Here is a 20958-nt window from a genome sequence, read left to right on the forward strand (position 1 = left end):
TGTCCTTTATAATATATATAAAAATATTTTTTATTTGAAAAATAATATAAATCATATAATAAAAAAATTAAGTAATTTTTATATTACTTAAAAATAATATTTTAATATTTTATATATTAATATTTTGTTCTGTATATATATCGTATAATATATGCATATTTCCATATATTATAAAAAATTATTAATAATATGATTATTGATATATTATTAATAATATTAAATATTATAATATTATTATTTATGTTACTAAAATCTTTTAATTTTATTTTTTATTTTATTATTATAAAATTATAAAAGTATGACTTATAAATTATTATTATTACATTTTTACATTTATATCTCTTATTTTATCAATCACGAAATTAATAATAACATACGTATTTTAGAATAATATAAAGAATATTTTCCGAATTAAAAAAACTTATTTTGTTATTTTATTATGTGCTATATTAAATACTCTTCAATAATTTTATAAGAAAGAATTTTAATAATTTTTTTGCATTTTTCGATTTATAAAGTATATTATTGAATTTTAGTGTTGGCAATATTGTATCTTTTATGAAAGTTGTGGCGCTTAAACTTACAGTGTTTTATTAAGTTAAAATTACAATGCAAGTAAATTTGAATCATATTATAGTTTTTAACTTTAAATCATTTAAGGGAGAAGTAATTATTGGGCCCATTAAACCTTTCACAGCAATTATAGGTGCAAATGGATCTGGTAAGTTCCATCTTTTTTCAATTATATTTTCAATAACCGTTTAAGATTCAAAAAAAGAATGTCATAAAATACTGTACAATATACAATAATGTAATTGAAAAAAATCTTTTTATTTAAATTATTTTTTTAAATTATTATTTTTGATTAATAATTGCTATGTTCAATTGCATTTAATTAATTATTAAAATATTTATATTTATTTATATTTTTTATTAATATAAAATTAAACAATTTAATTTATATTTATTTATACATAGAATTTATACATATATATATATTTATACAAATATAAATTTGTAAAATTAATTAAATTTTTAATTTTAAAAAAATTAAAAAATGAAAACTACTATAATAATTTATTATTATTATTTTAGGCAAATCAAATATCATGGATGCAATTAGTTTTGTAATGGGAGAATCAGCTAAAAACTTGCGTGTTAAAAAATTTAATGAACTTATTTATGGTGCATATGGAGAAATACCTATGGCACACAGGTGTTAATATTATTTTTATTTTTTTATTTATTTTTTATTTTTTCAAATTATTTTTTCAAATTATATTTTGAATTTTGATTTTAATATATTATTAATAAAATAATATTTCATTAAAGTAAATTTTAAATATATATATGATGAATTAGAATTTCATAAGAATATAATTTATATATTCATAAATAGTTATTTATATTAGAAAAATATCTTTTTAGCATATTGTTTCCAAAATACTTATTATTTCTTATCTGAAATTTTTAATTTTTGTTATTTATAATATAGAGCATATGTAACAGCTGTTTTTACTCTTGAAGATAATAGTATTAAAAGCTTTACAAGAAGTATATATCATAGTTCTTGTGAATACAAAATTAATGATCAGGTAATTTAAATTTTATAAAAATTATACAAATTATAATTAAATTAATTACATAATTGAATTAAATAATAGTAAATAAATATAATAATAAATAGTAGTTAATAATTAATATTTTAATATTTAAATTGAATATTTTCTTAATTATATTACAATATTCTTTTATTCAAAGAAAATATTATTTTTTAAATATTTTTAATTATAACATAATTATATGATTATTGCATTTATATTTATATTATTATTTATTTAATAATTATTTTTATTAATTATTTGATTTGATATTAATATAAACAAAATATATGTGTTTTGTTATAATCAAGGTAGTTGTAGTTCAATTGTACTTATCTGAATTAAGAAAACTTAATCTCAATGTTAAAGCCAAAAATTTTTTAATATTTCAAGGAGCTATTGACTCCACAATATTAAAAACACCAAAAGAATATACTAATTTATTTGAAGAAATTAGTAATTCAATTGAATTAAAAGAAGAATATGAAAGGTAAAATATATATACGTTATTACATTTTAATATTATCATTATTATATTATTTTTTATATACTCATAGGTTAAAAAATGAAATTTCTAATGCAGAAAATGAAATTCGATTTATATACAAAAGAAAAAAAAATCTTCTTATAAAAAAAAAGTATGATTTATTACAAAAAGAAGAAACAGAAAAATATCAAGAATTTTATAATCAATATGTATGTATCGCATAAGTACATATTTATATTACAACAATTATTATGTTGCACTGTTTACTATATATATAAGATTTTACATTGATTATTATTAAATTATAAAATTTTCTTTTTAAAGTGAACATTTAAAGTATATTTATATAGAATAGAATAATTTGACATATAATTAATGATGAATGACAAATATTTGCATTCATATGTAATTATACTTTTTATTATCTGTTACTATAAAGTTATAAGATATGATAAAGAAATAACATGCAAGAACAATGATTTTAAACAAAAAAATCTTTATTTTTCTAATACTATTTAAATTGTATAAAAAATATTTTTTATATTATAATTGGAAAAAATGTTTAATAGCTTGTTGAGTACTACATATAGATCACATAGTATAGATTATGTACGAATAAAAAATCATTTATCGAATATATTCATAAAATATTTGCGTAAAATATATAGAATAATCATGTTCATAAGAATTTATTTTTTCATACAATATATATTTTTATTTCTATATAAAATTTTTCATTAAAATTTAAAATTATTAATTAATTATCTCTTTTTTTCTGAAAAAGATATTTTTGTATAAATTTTAAAATATTTAGAATATATATTTAGATTTACATAATTATATATTTAGTTTATTTAATGAATGTATTATTTTTTTGAATTATTTTTTTTCAATTAAATAATAGTTCATTGAAAAATTAATTTTATGGTATATTATTTAAATAATTTATTTTATTTTAGTTAAAAAATAAAACAGAATTATATCTTTTTGAATTATTTCATATTCAAAAAGATATTCAAGATCTAGAAATTACATTGAATATTACGAAGTCTAAAATAATTGAATATGAAAGAAACAAAAGCATTGAAAGCGGTCTTTTAAAAGAACGAAAAGAGCGATTAGAAATTGCAAATAAAGCTATAGAAAATATTGAGCAAAATCTTATAAATATAAAAAATAATGTTAGAAAAAAAGAAACAAATTTAATAGAATCAAAAGAAAAAGTTTTATATTGGGAACAAAAACTCAATTCCACAAATTTATTGCTATTAGAAACACAAAAATATAGAGAATCTCATATAAAAACAATAAAAGAATTAAAAAATGAATTAACACAAATTAAACATGCAAAATATGTATTTGAAGAAAATATAACAACTCAATTATTAACTCAAGATAGCATTGAACTCAATGATATACAAGTATAGTTATATTTAAAAAATAATTTTATATAATATATAATTCACTATAGAATATTATATAAAGAAATAGTTTATCATATGCTTATATATTAATTTGCTATTAGATCTAAATGTAGATATTTTATATCTGTTTTTATTATTATAAATTCAAATTACAAAAAATTCATTAAAATAAAATTTATATTTTTTTTTTAAGATAAATGAATATTTTCGTTTAAAACAAATATCTGAGACAAAATGTTCAAAACATATACAGACATGTAATTCTTTTAAATGTGAGCAAAATATAAATCAAAATAAATTAGATAATGAAAATAGGAAAAAATATGATTTAGAAACAAAGTTAAATCAAAAGATTATTTTAAAAGATGAAACCGAGAAACGTATAAAAAATATTCAACAATGTATGAAAGAAACTCAGGACATGTTAACTGATAAAATAAACATAAAAAATAATTTAGAAAATATAATTACTCAACAAAAAAAAGATGTAGAAACTATACAACTAGAATTACAATATATATGTGAACAGCTTGATTGTGCAAAAATAGATAAATTCACAATTTTGCATTTAAATAAAGAAGCAGAAACAATTAAAATTTTGCAAAATCTTTTTTCTGGTGTGGTATGCATTAAAATTTTAAACAAATTCATATTATTAAATTAATTTATATTTTTCTCTAAAATAATAAAAAAATATTTATGTTTAAATTTCAGTATGGTCGTTTATATAATTTATGTAAACCTATTCATTCTCGGTATCATATTGCAATGACGAAAGTTTTAGGAAAATATTGCAATTCTATTATTGTGTCTACAAATAAAGTAGCAATACAATGTATCAATTACTTAAAAGAACAACAAATAGGATTTGAAACTTTTTTGCCAGTGGAAAATTTAAAAGTAGAACCAATAAAAGAAATACTACGGTATGATATATAATATAATTGTATACAAAATTAATTACATAAAATAATTCTAATTTGAAAAAATTAATTATTTTATCGATTTAAATTAAATAAAAATTATTCTTTAAATATGTATCTTTTAAGTAGTATATAAATTATATGCAATATTCTACATTTAATTCACTCCGTTTAAAAAATGCAAAACTGAATTTTAAAACAGCTTCTACGAAACAAGCGTCTAAATTATTTTTCGTGATATATCTATATATATATATATATATATATTTTCATGATAATTAATTAATTATTAATATCAAAATACTAAAAATAAATCTTTTTATTTTTATTTATTTATATAATTATATTTTAAAATATATAATTTCTTACATTAAACTTACATATATCATCACTTTATATCTTCATGACTCTTTATTTTAGTGGAATTACTGAACCAAGAAATGTAAAACTTTTATATGATGTACTTAAGTTTGAACTTGTAGAAATTAATAATGCTATTTTATTTGTAACTAAAAATACCATTGTTTGTGAAACATCAGAAGATGCGAGAATGCTTGCATATGAAATTAATCCATATCATAGAATCAATGTAAGAATGAACATAATTTTATAAAACTTAATTATTTTTTATAAAATTTTATTTTATTTCTATGCAATGTTTTTGCTATTTCGTACCGATTTGTTACTTGAATTATATCGTCTAATTTATATCATTTAATTTACAATATTATAGTGCGTTGCATTAGATGGAACTTATTATAAAAAAGATGGTATAATTTCTGGAGGAGAAGTTGAATTATTAAAAAAAGCTCAAATATGGAACGAGCAAAATTTAATCCAATTAAAATCAAAAAAGGTTTTTCAAATATTCATTTTTTTATTAATAAATTAATTTTACGATATTTATAATCTCTAGTTTATTTAGGTAATATTAATGGAGCAATTAAGAGAAAAAACTAAAATTTCTCAAAGTGAATCTGAAATAAATACTTTAAATATACAAATTAAGAGTTTCACAAGTAGAATAAACTATTCCACATCTGACTTAAACGATTATGTAAGTATTTTTTAATAAAATGATGTATTTAATTTCTTTATTTTATGTGTATGTATTTTTTTCTTAATTAAATTTTATATAATAAAATTATATAATAAATATAATAAATAATTAAATTTTTCTTTAGAAAAAAAAAATAATTACGCTTCAACATGAAATAGAAATTATTCAAAATGAATTAGATATAATAAACGTAAGCATTCGTTTTAATATTTTTTTCATTTATTACAAATTATATAATTAGCAATAAATTTATTTTTTTATTATATTAATAATTTTAAATGTTATTCATGTAAATAATTCGCATCTTTTTTAATGATATATTATTCAGAATAATATAGCATCAATTAAAGACATTATGATGGAGAAAAATCAAGAAATTCAAAATATAGAAAAATCTATTATGAATATTGAAGATATGATTTTTAAAGATTTTTGTAATAATATTGGCATATCGAATATACGTCAATATGAACAAGGAAATCTAAAGTAAATACTATATTTTAAATATAATATGCTATATATTTATTTATATTTATTTATAATATTTTCATATTTCATGTTCAATAATTGCATGTTTGTCATATTAGATTTCATCAGGAGCAAACAAAAAGAAAATTGGAATTAGAAGAGCAATATAATCGTATTCAAAATTTATTGGATTTTGAAATAAATCGAGATACAGAAAGTAAATATATTTTAATTTTATATTATTAATAACTATTTTGATATTATAATCTTAATATAATTATATAATAAATTAATATATAATTAGAAATATAAAATTTATTATAATAAAATATTTTAATAATTTTTTATCGAAGATAATTAATTATATCAACTAATACTAAGAAATTATTTTTAATATTTATTAATATTAAAAAATTTATGTTATTAATAAAAACTATCAATTTAAAATTTTAATCTTAAAATCTCACAAAAAAAATTGTCTAAGCAATACATGTGTATTTTCAAATATTAATATTTTATTTTATAGATTTTTCATATGAAACTTTTTTTTTTGTAGATGCGATTCTTAAGATGACAAAAAATGTAAAAATAATTAAGAATGAATTAGAAAAAGCGCATCAAATTGCAGTTTTATGTACAGAAAATAGTAAATATGAATTAAATAAATTAAATAATTTACAAAATATATATGATGACGCCAAAAATAACATTAATAAGGAAACAGAAAACATAAATAAGTATAGATGTAACATCAGTATTATTTCAAAATTAATTATAAATACTCAAAAGGAAATTACAATAATTAAAACAAATATTAAAAAGAAAAAAGCAAAATGTTATGCTATTTTGATAAATTGCAAGGTAAAATTGAAAGTAATATATGATAAAATTAGGTATCAATTAAATATAATTCTTAATTCTTAAATTAACGAATTATAAAAAAGAACGTTGTATAATATTTATCGGTTAATTTTATTTATTTATATATATATATATATACTATTTTTGTCGAACAGTTGTTAAATTTAAAATCACAAATATTATATCAGTATAATATTATTAAAGATAATTATATCTATATTATATTAATAGGTAGAAAATATTATTATTCCATTTTTATCTGGAAGTATGGCAAATAATTTGGAAGATATAGAAATATCTGATTCATTAAACAGTGAAGAAATGCACGATATAGAAATCCTTTCACGCATAGACTTCGATATACTATCTGAAGATGTTAAAAACCGAACAGAAGAAAATATTAATAACTCAAAAAATAAATTCGTGAAAGAAATTGAAAAATTACAAAATAAAATAGAATCTATAAAAAATCCAAATTTTAAGGTTTGTAAAAAGAATAAGAACATTCATAATATTTTAGTATGAAAAATATTATTAAAATATTATTTAAAAATTTATTAATATTATTATATAAAATTTATTATATTATTATATAAAATTTATTATAATTATTTAAAAATTATTTAAATCGTAGGCTAATAAAGAAATTGAACTTACAATTGAAAAATTAAAAGAAACAAATTTTAAATATCAAGAATTACGTAAGAAAATTAATTTAATTAAAAAACAATTTGAATTAGTAAAACAAGAAAGATATAATAGATTTGCACACTGTTTTGAATATATTACTACAAAATTAGATTCTATTTATAAGGTAAATAAATATTGTAATTTATTATTTTAATTTTCTATTTTAATATTTTAATATTTTAATTATATTATAATTTTAATTTTTATATTATATATATATATATATATATATATATATATATATATATATATATAATTAAAAAATTTAAAAAATATATGATTTTATAGTGTTTAATGGAAGATGAATCGGTTCAAGCTATTCTTTTGCCGGATAATCTTGAAGAACCATATCTGAGTGGTATAAATTATAGTTGTGTAATGCCTGGAAAACGATTTCAATCATTTTCAAATCTTTCTGGTGGAGAAAAGACACTTGCCACAATAGCTTTTTTATTTGCAATTCATAGGTATTTTATATATAAATTCATTTTTATATTGTTTTTATGTTTGATTTAATAAATAATACCTGTGAAAAAATTATTTATTTAAAATTTTAATTTTTATTTTTAATATTAATTAATTAATTAATTAATTAATTTTAACAGAATTTATTATATAGTTTCAGACCGGCTCCATTTTTTATATTAGATGAAATCGATGCAGCTTTAGATACTATAAATATAAAAAATGTTGTACGTCTTATACATTCTAAAAAAAATGAGATGCAATTTATTATAATATCTTTAAAATGTGAGATATATTCATATGCTGATGTTCTTATAGGAGTTTGTTCTGATGTAAGTTTATATTTTATATATGTATCTTTTTTTAATGCTTTTCTACCTATATTATGAAAAATTATTATTTATATTTACATATTTATATTAATTAAAATGTATTATTTTACATTTTTAGACTACTGGGGAATACCCAGAAAGTTTAGTATTTACACTTTCATTGGAAAAATATCGTTTAACGCATGAAGAATAATTTTTATTTCGTAATTAAATTAAGATTTTATTTTATTTTAATTAAAAATTGCTAATATATTTAAATTTAACAATAATTAAATTTAAATTTCATAAATTATTTTAACAATAGTTAACAATTTATATTATATAATATTATATGTTATATTTTAATTAATTAAGAAAAAAATTCGATTTTGTTTTTTTGTAACATTGAATTATTGAATATTGAATTATTTAAGAATTTTTATTTTCATTTTAATTCATAATATATATATATATATATTATATATATATACACATTAATATATACATTAATATATATACATTATGTAATTTAATCAGAATAGCGATAATATTAATGTAATATTTCAAGATCTGCAATTCTTATTTAACCCTTTTTCTTTTGTATGATGACTCGTATCGATATCTGAGTCATCACTATAAAAATAAAAGATTACATCATTGTAGAATTATTTAGTAATTAATAAATTTGATATAAAAATACTTAACAAAATTATTTGGTGAATAAGTAAATGACAGGATTTATCGCGAATGTTCATTGTGAAAAATTACAAAAAGACCGATTAATATTACACTGGCCTACTTATACTATTAGAAATAGTAGCAACTCTGATTTATAGTTGGTTACAACGATACAGGGACTTGGGTCAATGTAGTCTATTACGGTTAACGCTTTGTAAAGTAAGTCGCGCTCCGGGAATGCGGCCAAAATAATGATTGTCGTTTAATAAACTTATTAAGTCGAAATGACGCGATCTGTATTGATAATAATATCGTAGCTATAATCGATAAAAACTGAAAGATCATAAAGTATGTCAACCAATTCTGCATATTCATTTTTATTACAATAATGAAATTGTTTTATATAAATATACTATTTCCAACTATTTAATTTTTAAAATTATTTTTGAATATATTTTTATATTATTTTGAATTTTACATAAATTAATAAATATATTCATATATAGATTCATAATTTTATTAAAAAAAATATTGATTTTTGAAAATTAAATATAATTAAATTAATCTTTTTATAAATATTATAAAATCATAAAAATTGTCTTAAAATTTTATGATTTTGATTAATATAGAACTTATATACTATATATTGTTGCTTATTCTTGATAACAATTAACGTAATATGCCTCTTGAAATACATATGTATGTACACATGTTTTATGTTTATATACTTATATTGAACGAGAACACTGAATATAATAACATGATACATTGCTTAATTTATGTTCTAGTTACATTTTCGCAATATTCAAATCACAAATACAAGCCGTTAGATATTATATTTAAAATATCACAAATTAACAAATTTCAATATAATAGTAGTATTAATATAATTAATTTAAATATTATTATTAATATAATTTAAATAATTAGTATTTAATGTAATAATCTTATAATAGATATTATGTAAGATAACTAATTTATTAATTATGTAAAATTTTATTTTGACAGAAAAATTTATATTTTTTATTTTATTTAATTATTTTTATTATTATAAAAAATAAATAAAATAATATGATTGAGATTATTTATATTAAAACTTGTATTATTTAAATAATCATAAAAATTATTTAAAACAATTTTTTTACTTTAAATGATTTCTATAAGGAATAAAAATCTTCATTATATTAATTTTTATGATATATATAACAGAAAATAAGTGATGCGCGTACTCGATTATCGTAATAAAAGACACATGCAATTTCTTGGTAAAAAATGATGACTTCTTAATGACTTTCTTAAAATAGGGATGAAATATATGTATATAAAAAAGAATATACTTGTATTCATATATATTTATATTGCTATATCCAATTACATCCTTTTCAAGTAATGACATTAATATCATATTAATATTCATATTTTTATATTTAATTGTAGTATTGAAAATTGTTTTTGAAAAGATTTGAAATGATTGAAAAAATTCAAAAATCGCCAAAAATTTATAAATTTTAACATATATACGTAAAAGTGTAAATTTAAATAATAAATTTAATTAATATGTTTTCTAATTTCATTACTTTTCACGGCAATATTTATTTTTCACCCTCATATAATAGTATATACATGAAGAAAAGAAGAATAAGGAAGAATAAGTTTCTCAACTGAAAAAAAAAGTATAAGGAGGGAAAAAAGATATAGAAGGAAAAGAATCAAAGGGAAGGGATGACATCGAAGATCAAGACAGTGGGAGGATGCATGTTGATCGTAAAACGGAGGATGATGACCTCCCCTGAGTTACAAAGCATCTGCTAAATAGATGATACGCCAGTTGTCGTATGTCTAGTTGTCCTCAGCTTCAGACGAAGGCGAGTTGGCTCTAGGATCACATTACTGACTTTATCAACCAATAGTCGCTCATGGGGCCGAAGGCCCTTCAGCTGGCCGCAGCGTTCGTCGTGGTTCAGCTTCTTCTGCCCCAAGTTAACTCTGTACGGACTAAACTTAGGAAACAACGGTCGAAGTCACTGCAAGCTCAACAACCTGCGAACGGTGATTATATGTACGATTACTATGAGAGTTACGACGACTACGATGAAAGAAATGGTGAATAATTTTCAATTATTTGATATTTGGTAATTCTGTAATTAATATTGCATGTTAAATTTTACTGTATAATATTTATTTAAACATTTTTTATGAAATGAGTTTCCACTTTGTATATTTTTATTTGTGTATTATATTGTTTTAGTATTGCATCAAAAAATTTAAATTAAATAAATGAAATATTTTTTTTATAATTTTTTATAATTTTTTATCATTAAGGATTTTTGTTTTTATATAGAAAGAATTAAATTTAATATCAAAGAATAAATTTTTTTAAAATTAATAAGATTAATGTAATAATTAATTATATTTTTAATTAAAAGTAATTGATATATATAATATGTTGTAAAATTATTATCTATATGATTTCTTATAATAGATTATTATGAAACAATTAAAGGAAGTATGTATTAATAACCATCTAACTAACACCGGAAGCTTTGGATCGGATGCTTGTTTTAGCGCTTTGTGTAATGCAATTAATCAATTACGTTAATTGATAAAAATTAACAATTAAAATTTTTATTGCATTCTATTAAACGACACTCATCTCAATGTATTCCGGTATTACTATCTTTCTATATATTTAATAACAGATATTAAATTATTTATCATAGTTCAATACATACTTATATTTTATATATATAATACTAATATTTATTTTCTATTAGAATCAAATTTATAAATTTCATATATAACAAATACATGTACATATTATAAAATATTATAAAATAAGTAATATTTAAGATAACAGATAAAAAAAGACATTATAATTAAATAGAATGTTAAAAATTAAATTCTTGAATAAAATTTTGCTTTAAAAATTTAACTTGAAAATTTAAACATGAATGAAACATGAATTAATGTTTTAATAATATTTTCATATTTAGAAACTGTAACTACAACTACACCACCACCACCATCTGTTACGTCTAATATCAATACTGCAAGTATGTATACAGATCATATATATTCGATGGAAAATATTCTGTGGAAAATATTCATAAAAATAATAAGCATATTTAATATAATTTTTAAAAATTATGTATTATAAATTATATATTTCAATTTTGATAAAAAAATATGAAATTCTTGGAACAAATAAAATTAGATAAGAATAATAAGAATTAAATTAAAACCTAATAAATAATTCAAACAAAATATTATAAAACAAAACATTAACTTAATTATATGTTACATAAAGGCAGGAGTGGATTACCGACAGAAACATTACAAACCTTTTATAGATCAGCATTGTCTACAGATTCACCAGCACAAACGACAATTCGATCTTTTATTCAAGGTATTTGATGGTTCTGTGTAAAATTTACATAATATAAATTCTATAATAATATATAATATATAAATTTTATGAATGTTATATTTAATAATATATAATAAAAATAAAAATATAAAGAAATTAAAAAAGAAATTAAAATTTGAATACATTTATATATTATATTTATATTTTTCATATTATTTTAAAAATTCATTTAAAAAATTAAATTTTGCATGCTTAATTAATTAATTTAGGAAATTAAGAACAAGCTTTTTTTATCAAAAAATAACAAAAACATATTGTATATATTGAAAAATGAAATACTTAATCTAACATGAACATTTATTATATATTTTTGAGTTATATTTTCATTTATCTCTTATTAGTTATCTCTTATTAGTTTGTAGTATTAATGCGATGATCAATAATTTGTTATATAAACATTTATCAAAGATAGAAATATTTTGGCTTATTATTACTTCAAAGTATTCATAATAATTAACAAGTGATTTGTTTGTAATAATTGTTTAATTTTGTATGTTTTCATTTTTCAACTTACGATCATGTATTGTTTCATTTGATATCAGGTGTAATCTTATCAATATATTACGAATATTTTAAATAAATAATTTGATTAATCATATAAGTAATTTTTTTTCTAAATATTGGTTCATTTGGAATGTTTTGATTTATGTTTCAAAAAATTTTTTCATGTTTTATCAATTAAATGATATATATGTATTACAAATTATATATATATATGTATTATCTATAAATCCTAAAGAATAATAGATAAGATTCACTTTTTTAAATTTTTATTTTATATATTTTTGTATATTTTTGTATATTTTTTTGTATATTAATATGAATATTAAAATGTTCTTTTCTTCTATATTAAATTTAAAAATAGCATTGTATATTATAAAAATATAATTATAATGTATATATAATATTATCATACGTTACAATAGAAGTTCGAGATGATCTGCATACAACTCCAGAAAGAAATCCAGTAAGTATCGAATATAATTATTAATCGAATTTAAAATATATTATGTAAAATTATAATAATAATTTATTTATATTCTTAGTTACCAACTGAAATTGTGCCTGGTGAAAGTAATATGATCAATGCTGTTGCTGTTCCTGGACCAAGAGTAAGTAATATTTTTTTTATGAAAAAAATGATAAGCAATATTTCAATAACAAATATTATTTTCATAACTTAGGGAGAACCTGGTAGACCTGGAGACATTGGTCGTCCGGGAGATGCTGGATTTCCAGGACAACCTGGGAGTCCGGGAATTCCAGGACCACCTGGACCGCCAGGACCTATACCTGATGTAAATAATTAATTAATATTAATTCCAATTATAGATTTATTATTGTATACTTGATAAAAAATTTTATGAATCATTGTATGTGCCTATGTATTATAAAATATATTATAAATTATATTGTATCTTACATTATTTATAGAATATTACATTAATTACATAACATATTTCTTCCTATTAATAATAAATTGATATAAATAGGTATCAATGTATTATCAACAATTAGCTTTATCTCAAGCAAGTCAAGATAAAGGTCCAACGGGAGCAGCAGCATCTTTATATAATCCAGATGCTTATTTACAAACACAAGTAGGCCCTGTTGGTCCCCGTGGTCCACCAGGTAAATATTTATATTTTAATTTTAATTGTTATATGGCTATACAATATTTTTCAATATATAATAGGTCCACCTGGACCATCTGGACCGCAAGGTTTTCAAGGAGTACGAGGAGAACCTGGCGAACCTGGAACTCCAGGTCCTCCAGGTGCTCCAGGCCCAAGAGGATTACCTGGTTTAACTGGAAAAGATGTATGTATTAATTAAATCATTAAATAATTATAATTAATATATAATTTATATGTAATAATAATAATTGATGTTAGGGTAATACTGGTGAAGATGGAGAACCTGGTCCTCCAGGATCAGTTGGTCCAGTCGGTCCAAGAGGTCTTCCAGGACTACCTGGTCTTCCTGGTATGAAAGGACATCGCGGTTTTCCAGGATTAGATGGTGCGAAAGGAGAACAAGGTGTATCTGGTGAAAAAGGATCTATGGGTGCACCTGGACCAATGGGTTCTGTAGGTCCTATTGTGAGTATTAAATATTAATGTTTATATATTTTAATACTTTCAATATTGCCAGATTGCTTTTATATCTTTCCATTTATTATATTATATCGAAATTATTGCATTATAGTTTTTAAAATATTTAAAACATAAATATAAAATAGTGATGCATTAAATTATTTTAGTTCTTTATTATTAGTATTAATATTTATTAATACTTTAATTCTTATTTAATCTGAATAGAAAGTTTATTGTATTGAAAAATTTTAAGAAATAATCTATGAAATATATAATAGGGTCCTGCAGGTCCACGTGGTGAAAGAGGTAGGGAAGGTCCTCCAGGACCTCCGGGAATTAGAGGAGTAGATGGAATTTCTGGTCCGCCTGGACAACCTGTAAGTAAAATAACAAAGATAAATATAAGAATTGTGAATATAATATAAAAATAATTGTTATAGGGTGCAGTAGGTAAACCAGGTTCTCCTGGTTTTCCGGGTAATCCAGGTATAAAAGGAGATCAAGGAGCACAAGGACCGAAAGGAAGTCAAGGCATACAAGGCCCTCGAGGTATTTTTTACATATTTTAAATAATTAATATTTATTATAATTTATTATAATTTATTATAATCTGTATATCTACAACAAAGTGATTAACAAATATTCAATAAAATTTTTCTATAGGATATAAGATTTAAGAATTATATATATGTATGTAGAATTTGAATCAAATCTTTCCTTTACGCATAGGTGAAACTGGTCGTCCTGGACAACCTGGTGAATCAGGACCACAAGGACCTCAAGGAAAAGATGGAATACCTGGAGAAAAAGGAAGTACAGGAGCATCTGGCTTAGTTGGTGCTCCAGGTTTTCCTGGAGCTCGAGGACAAGCTGGAATACCTGGCAATCCTGGTATTCCAGGAGCAAAAGGCATGCCTGTAAATATTGTTCTTTTATTTTCATATATTATTGCTACAAGTTCTATCTATGAAACAAAATGATAATCCAAATTTAATGAGGTAATCCAAATTTAGATGAATGTAGATTTATTAAATGCATTAAGCAGCTTTTTTTATGTATAGGGATTTCCTGGTGAAAGAGGATTTAAAGGTGACAGCGGAGTTAAGGGTGATGCAGGAATTCCAGGTCCGCGTGGATTACCTGGACCTCCTGGAAATGAAGGAAAACGAGGAAAAAGAGGAATGCGCGGACCTATTGGTACACCCGGTCCAACTGGTGAACGTGGAGCACCAGGAGCTCCAGGTCTCCCAGGTCCCGATGGACCAATGGGATCAAAAGGTATCATCAGAATTTTTATGATAATTTTGTCACGATTATGATACTTTATATTATTATTATATTATAGGTCAATCTGGAGATCGTGGACCCATTGGTCCAATAGGACCAAAAGGAGCTATAGGAGATCCTGGTCGCCCAGGATCACCTGGATTACAGGTTTTAATAAATATATACATTTGAAAATATGTTTTATAATATATATTGCTAAATTTAATTTTTTATTTATTGATTCTTAAATCTATTTTCAGAATAAATTTGTTTTTCTTTCCTTTAAAAATATTCGTGTTCATGTATACATATATATTACATTAGATATATACATTAGACATACTTATTAGATATATTTTTAGATACAATTTTTTATATTAAAAAATATAAAATATAACATTATAGGGTACACGTGGATTAATGGGTCGTCCTGGTGCACCTGGAAAGCCAGGTAATCCAGGGGAACGAGGAATCCAAGGAGCTGATGGAAAACCTGGAGAACAAGGTCCACCTGGCTTACAAGGTCTGCCTGGTCCATTAGGTCTTCCAGGAGAAAAAGGATATCCAGTATTAATAATATTTATCTTTATGATTTTATCTTTGTTTTTAATATTAGATATCCGAAAAAAATTATTTTTATGTTCATTAAAAGGGCGAGCCTGGAAAAGCTGGTGAACCTGGAAATCCTGGACCATCTGGTCCCAGAGGTGACACAGGAAAAGAAGGAGCACCAGGACCACAAGGTTCGCCTGGACCATCAGGAGCAGATGGTGAACGAGGACCTCCAGGATCCCCAGGTCCTAGAGGTTTTCAGGTATATTTCATATTAAAAATATAAAAACATATACTTTTGAAAAAATTTATAAATAAAATATATTTAAAATATATGTAAAAATAATAAACAAAGAAACAATATAATTTTATTACATAATTTGATGTAATTAGGGTTTTCCAGGTGCAACTGGAAATGCGGGAACGCCAGGAAAAGATGGAGAACCAGGTGTTCAAGGACCACCTGGTTCACCAGGTGTACCTGGAAATAGAGGTGAACGTGGCTTTCCTGGGGAAAGAGGTACTGCAGGAGGACCAGGATTAATGGGACCAAGAGGAGAACCTGGAGTACAAGGATTAGATGGTCCTCCTGTATATATCTTTTGATTTTTTCATATATTTACTAAAATTTTATAAAATTATATAAAATAAATATCTATTTTAGGGATTACCTGGAGTTAAAGGAGATAAAGGAATTTCAGGACCATCCGGATTAGTAGGATTGCCTGGTTTACGAGGAGCTCCAGGAGAATCTGGTCCAAAAGGAGAAAGGGGACCTATTGGACCAGTTGGTCTTGAAGGACCTCCAGGTTGTATATCATAAAAAAAAATGTATTTATTATCTTGAAGAAGTATATAATGTTAATATATTTTTATAGGACGGATTGGTGAACGTGGGCCTCAAGGCCAAATTGGACCACCAGGACCACCAGGTGAACCAGCAGAACGAGGTGATCCTGGTTTACCTGGTCCTCCAGGAGAGATAGGTGCTCCTGGCAATTCAGGAGAGAGAGGACCTCAAGGACTTCAAGGATTACAAGGTTTCCCAGGACCTCAGGGACTTATTGGTTTACCAGGATTAAAGGGCGATCGTGGTTATCCAGGTTTAAAAGGAGATCAAGGAAATTCTGGTCCACCTGGTAATAAATGATATGTAATACACAAAAAATATTCAAAATCAAATTTTATATTTTACAAACAAGTAAACTATTAATATAAATCTTATAGGTAATCCAGGTGAAACTGGACCACAAGGTTCAATTGGTTTGACTGGATCTAAAGGAATACGAGGTGAACCAGGTGCTAGAGGAGAACCTGGTATTATAGGACCACCAGGAGTACCGGGAAACATTGGTGCACCAGTATGTTTTTTCTTTGCTAATAAAAATATGCAATATCTATGTTTCTGTGCAATATCAATTTAATTTTATAATTTAAAATTTTTATAGGGTCCACCAGGTGCAATAGGACCACCAGGACTATCTGGATTGCCAGGTAGTAAGGGTAATACTGGAGAAGCAGGACGACCTGGAAATCCTGGGCCAATTGGAAATCCAGGTTTACCTGGTGCAGATGGAAACAAAGGTGAAAGTGGTTCTCAAGGTCCTCCAGGTATTCCTGGTCCTCAAGGTCCTCAAGGTTCTCCTGGTGAGAGAGGATTACCTGGTTTACCAGGTCCTTCAGGACCAATAGGTGCTAGAGGAATACGAGGAGCACCTGTAAGTTCAATTAAAATTTTAATTTTATAAAATATAATTATTCAATTTTATTCTGAGTTATAGATATATATTAGAATTTATTTATATTGTAATCAATATAATATAATAGGGTGAATCTGGTACACCTGGAAAACCAGGACCGGAAGGTCCACCTGGACTTTTAGGGCAAATTGGACCAATTGGACCACCTGGACCACCAGGAGAAATTGGTGCAGAAGGATCTAGTGGTAAACCTGGACCTCCTGGAATAGCAGGTCGTCCTGGAGATAAAGGACCACCTGGAGCAATAGGTCAAACGGGATTACCAGGTTCTCCAGGTTTACCTGTAAGTTATCACATTATATAAATTGAAAATAATATAAAATGAAAAAATATATTTTGATAAATAGGGACCACCTGGTCAAGCAGGTTCTCCAGGATCAGCAGGAGAAAGAGGATCAAAAGGAGAAACAGGACCACAAGGTGTAGAGGGACAGCAAGTTAGTTTTTATTATTCCTATTAATGATGTATATATATATAGCAATAATCTATATAGTACTTCGAAATTATGTATATTAATATTTATTTTTATTTTACTGTGACTTTAAAATATAAATGTTATAAAAAGAAAAATTAATTTTTTTAATTAGGGACCTAGAGGAAAACCAGGACCTATTGGACTACAAGGCCCTAAAGGTGAACGTGGTGAAGAAGGACAAAAAGGTTTAAAAGGTCATAGAGGATTTACTGGTTTACAAGGTCTACCTGGACCTACTGGTCCACCAGGAGAGAAAGGAATACCTGGACTTCCTGGACTACCTGGTAAAGATGGTGAACCTGGACCTAGAGGGACTCCAGGACGAGATGGTAATCCTGGACCAATTGGATTAATTGGCAATCCAGGACCAAAAGGTCCTCCAGGAGATGAAGGTCGTCATGGACCACCAGGTTCACCTGGTCCACCAGGTCCTCCAGGCCCACCTGGTGAACTTGGATTAGGATATGATGCTGCTTCTTTAGCTGCTCTTCTAGGTAATTATTATACATTATATTTCTGTATACATTAGAAAAGAATAATTATATAAAAATAATTAATATTAGAATTATTAAATCATTACATTAATTTTTATATAAATAGGACAAGGCCAAATTAAAGGACCAGATCCATTAATTGGTGATGAACCACCTAGAATGTTTAGTCAAGACATGACAGAACAAGAAAGGCAAGAACTAATTCAAAAAGCATATAAACAACTGAAATCATCATTCCAAAAATTTATAAAACCAGATGGTGAAAAGAATTCACCAGCTAAAACTTGTAGAGATCTTTATAGTGCTTATCCTAATAAACTTTCTGGTTAGTTCACATAAATTATAAAATAATTGTTAATTTTAATTTATTGAAATTAAAATTATCAAATAATTCACAGAATATATTAATTAAAAATATTTATTAAAAATATTTTTCCATCTTAGGAGAATATTGGATTGATCCCAATGAAGGTGATGCAAGAGATGCAATTTTAGTGTATTGTGATGCCAAAAAACGTGCAACATGTTTATTACCAAATCCAGTGCATTCTCCAGAAATTATACATATCACTGATCAACCAGAAACTTGGTTAAGTGAAATAGAGAATGGAATGAAGGTAACACTTTTTGTTGAACTTACATAAGAATATAAATATAAATGAAACAAATTATTTTTACTTTTCATTTTTAATATATGTAATATTCAGATTACATATAAAGCAGATAGTAATCAAATTGGTTTTCTGCAACTTCTATCAAAAAATGCATATCAAAATATAACATATCACTGTAAAAATAGTATAGGCTATTTTGATTCTGAAAGAAAAACATATAGAAAGGGTATGAAATTTTTAACTTGGAATGATGCTGAATTAACACCACGTGGAAATCAACGCTTAAGATATGAAATGATAATCGATGAATGTAGAGTAAGTTTTAAAATATTTGAATTAATTTTGCAAAATATTTAAACATTAAACTTTTATGATTAATGTTTTTCAGACACACAATGGAAAATGGGGCAAGACAATAATTTCATATCAAACTGATAAAACTATAAGATTGCCTATTATAGATGTGGCCTTACGAGATATTGGAAAACCTAATCAAAGTTTTTATATTGAAATTGGAAATGTTTGTTATGAATAATAGATTAAAATTTTAAAAATATTTTTCTATGCTATTATTACATAATTAAAATTTTCTAATATTTTAGTATTTTCATATATGTACATACATAGTTTATAATTTGAATTTCTTTTTCTATTTTTTTCATAAATAAAGATCATATTATTATTATATAATTTTATATGATAAACATATCAATAATCAAAATTTTAACAATAGCTAAATTTCTTAATTTGTAAGTTTAATGCATAAAGGTCTTCCAATAGCTTTAAAATACATATATGTCTTCTAACTAGCATATAACTGTATATGTAAAATAGTTAATAAATATTAAATAATTAAAAAAATAGTTTATTTTATATAATCAAATTATACTTTCTTTCTCCATACATATAATTTATACATATAATTTATAAATATATACATATAATTTATAAATATATAAGCATATATTATTATTTATTATTATCATTTCAATTTGTTAATATTTAATTAAGATTTTATAATTTTAATAAAACAAAATATGTAATTATATGTAATTAATAAAATATAAAATAAATAAGATATATTAACATTAAATTTTATATATAATATCTATAAAATTTTATTCAATTTCTGTAATTGTAATTTTCATTTCTTCTAAAATTGATAATTTTGTTTTTATTTATAATTGATAATAGAATTCTAAAAAAATATATATATAAATATGATGGTAAAATATCATTGATTGATATTAAATTTATTTTTTTAATCTACATAATTTAACAATATTTATTAATTGACATTGATTT

At 23.0% G+C, this 20958-nt stretch overlaps 2 protein-coding genes and 1 long non-coding RNA gene across 4 annotated transcripts; 2 read left to right on the top strand and 1 right to left on the bottom strand.

Moving 5' to 3' along the window:
- Window positions 1-330: 330 nt before the first annotated feature.
- Window positions 331-10720, top strand: LOC114577295 (structural maintenance of chromosomes protein 1A-like). Of its 2 annotated transcripts, none has more exons than XM_062074024.1 (20): window positions 331-721; window positions 1096-1216; window positions 1496-1595; window positions 1913-2091; window positions 2159-2297; window positions 3048-3509; window positions 3706-4134; window positions 4227-4438; window positions 4856-5024; window positions 5169-5291; window positions 5361-5492; window positions 5620-5685; window positions 5824-5981; window positions 6083-6180; window positions 6520-6824; window positions 7056-7307; window positions 7459-7638; window positions 7803-7981; window positions 8134-8311; window positions 10585-10720. In XM_062074024.1, the coding sequence occupies exons 1-20, from the start codon at window positions 610-612 to the stop codon at window positions 10618-10620; spliced, it is 3630 nt and encodes a 1209-aa protein (XP_061930008.1). In that variant the 5' UTR covers window positions 331-609; the 3' UTR covers window positions 10621-10720. The 2 variants fall into 2 exon arrangements, with proteins under 2 accessions (XP_061930008.1, XP_061930007.1); XM_062074023.1 differs by lacking the exon at window positions 10585-10720 and adding an exon at window positions 8430-8986.
- On the top strand, window positions 10716-20514 carry LOC107996127 (collagen alpha-1(I) chain-like). Its single transcript, XM_017054039.3, has 28 exons — window positions 10716-11071; window positions 11962-12021; window positions 12276-12374; window positions 13322-13362; window positions 13442-13507; window positions 13580-13693; window positions 13889-14027; window positions 14092-14216; window positions 14291-14497; window positions 14770-14868; window positions 14932-15040; window positions 15221-15408; window positions 15553-15769; window positions 15837-15925; window positions 16163-16324; window positions 16410-16571; window positions 16703-16900; window positions 16974-17118; window positions 17188-17448; window positions 17537-17670; window positions 17758-18027; window positions 18137-18352; window positions 18417-18506; window positions 18658-19039; window positions 19146-19364; window positions 19484-19656; window positions 19747-19968; window positions 20042-20514. The coding sequence occupies exons 1-28, from the start codon at window positions 10885-10887 to the stop codon at window positions 20186-20188; spliced, it is 4521 nt and encodes a 1506-aa protein (XP_016909528.1). The 5' UTR covers window positions 10716-10884; the 3' UTR covers window positions 20189-20514.
- On the bottom strand, window positions 13774-18964 carry LOC114577304 (uncharacterized). The gene is made up of 3 exons (XR_009829561.1): window positions 18827-18964; window positions 14299-14866; window positions 13774-14205 (listed from the first exon to the last, which is right to left on the bottom strand). It is a non-coding gene; the product is annotated as an uncharacterized LOC114577304 (long non-coding RNA).
- Window positions 20515-20958: the final 444 nt, after the last annotated feature.

Source organism: Apis cerana, linkage group LG4 (assembly GCF_029169275.1).
Source record: "Apis cerana isolate GH-2021 linkage group LG4, AcerK_1.0, whole genome shotgun sequence".
In the NCBI taxonomy this organism is placed as follows: domain Eukaryota; kingdom Metazoa; phylum Arthropoda; class Insecta; order Hymenoptera; family Apidae; genus Apis; species Apis cerana.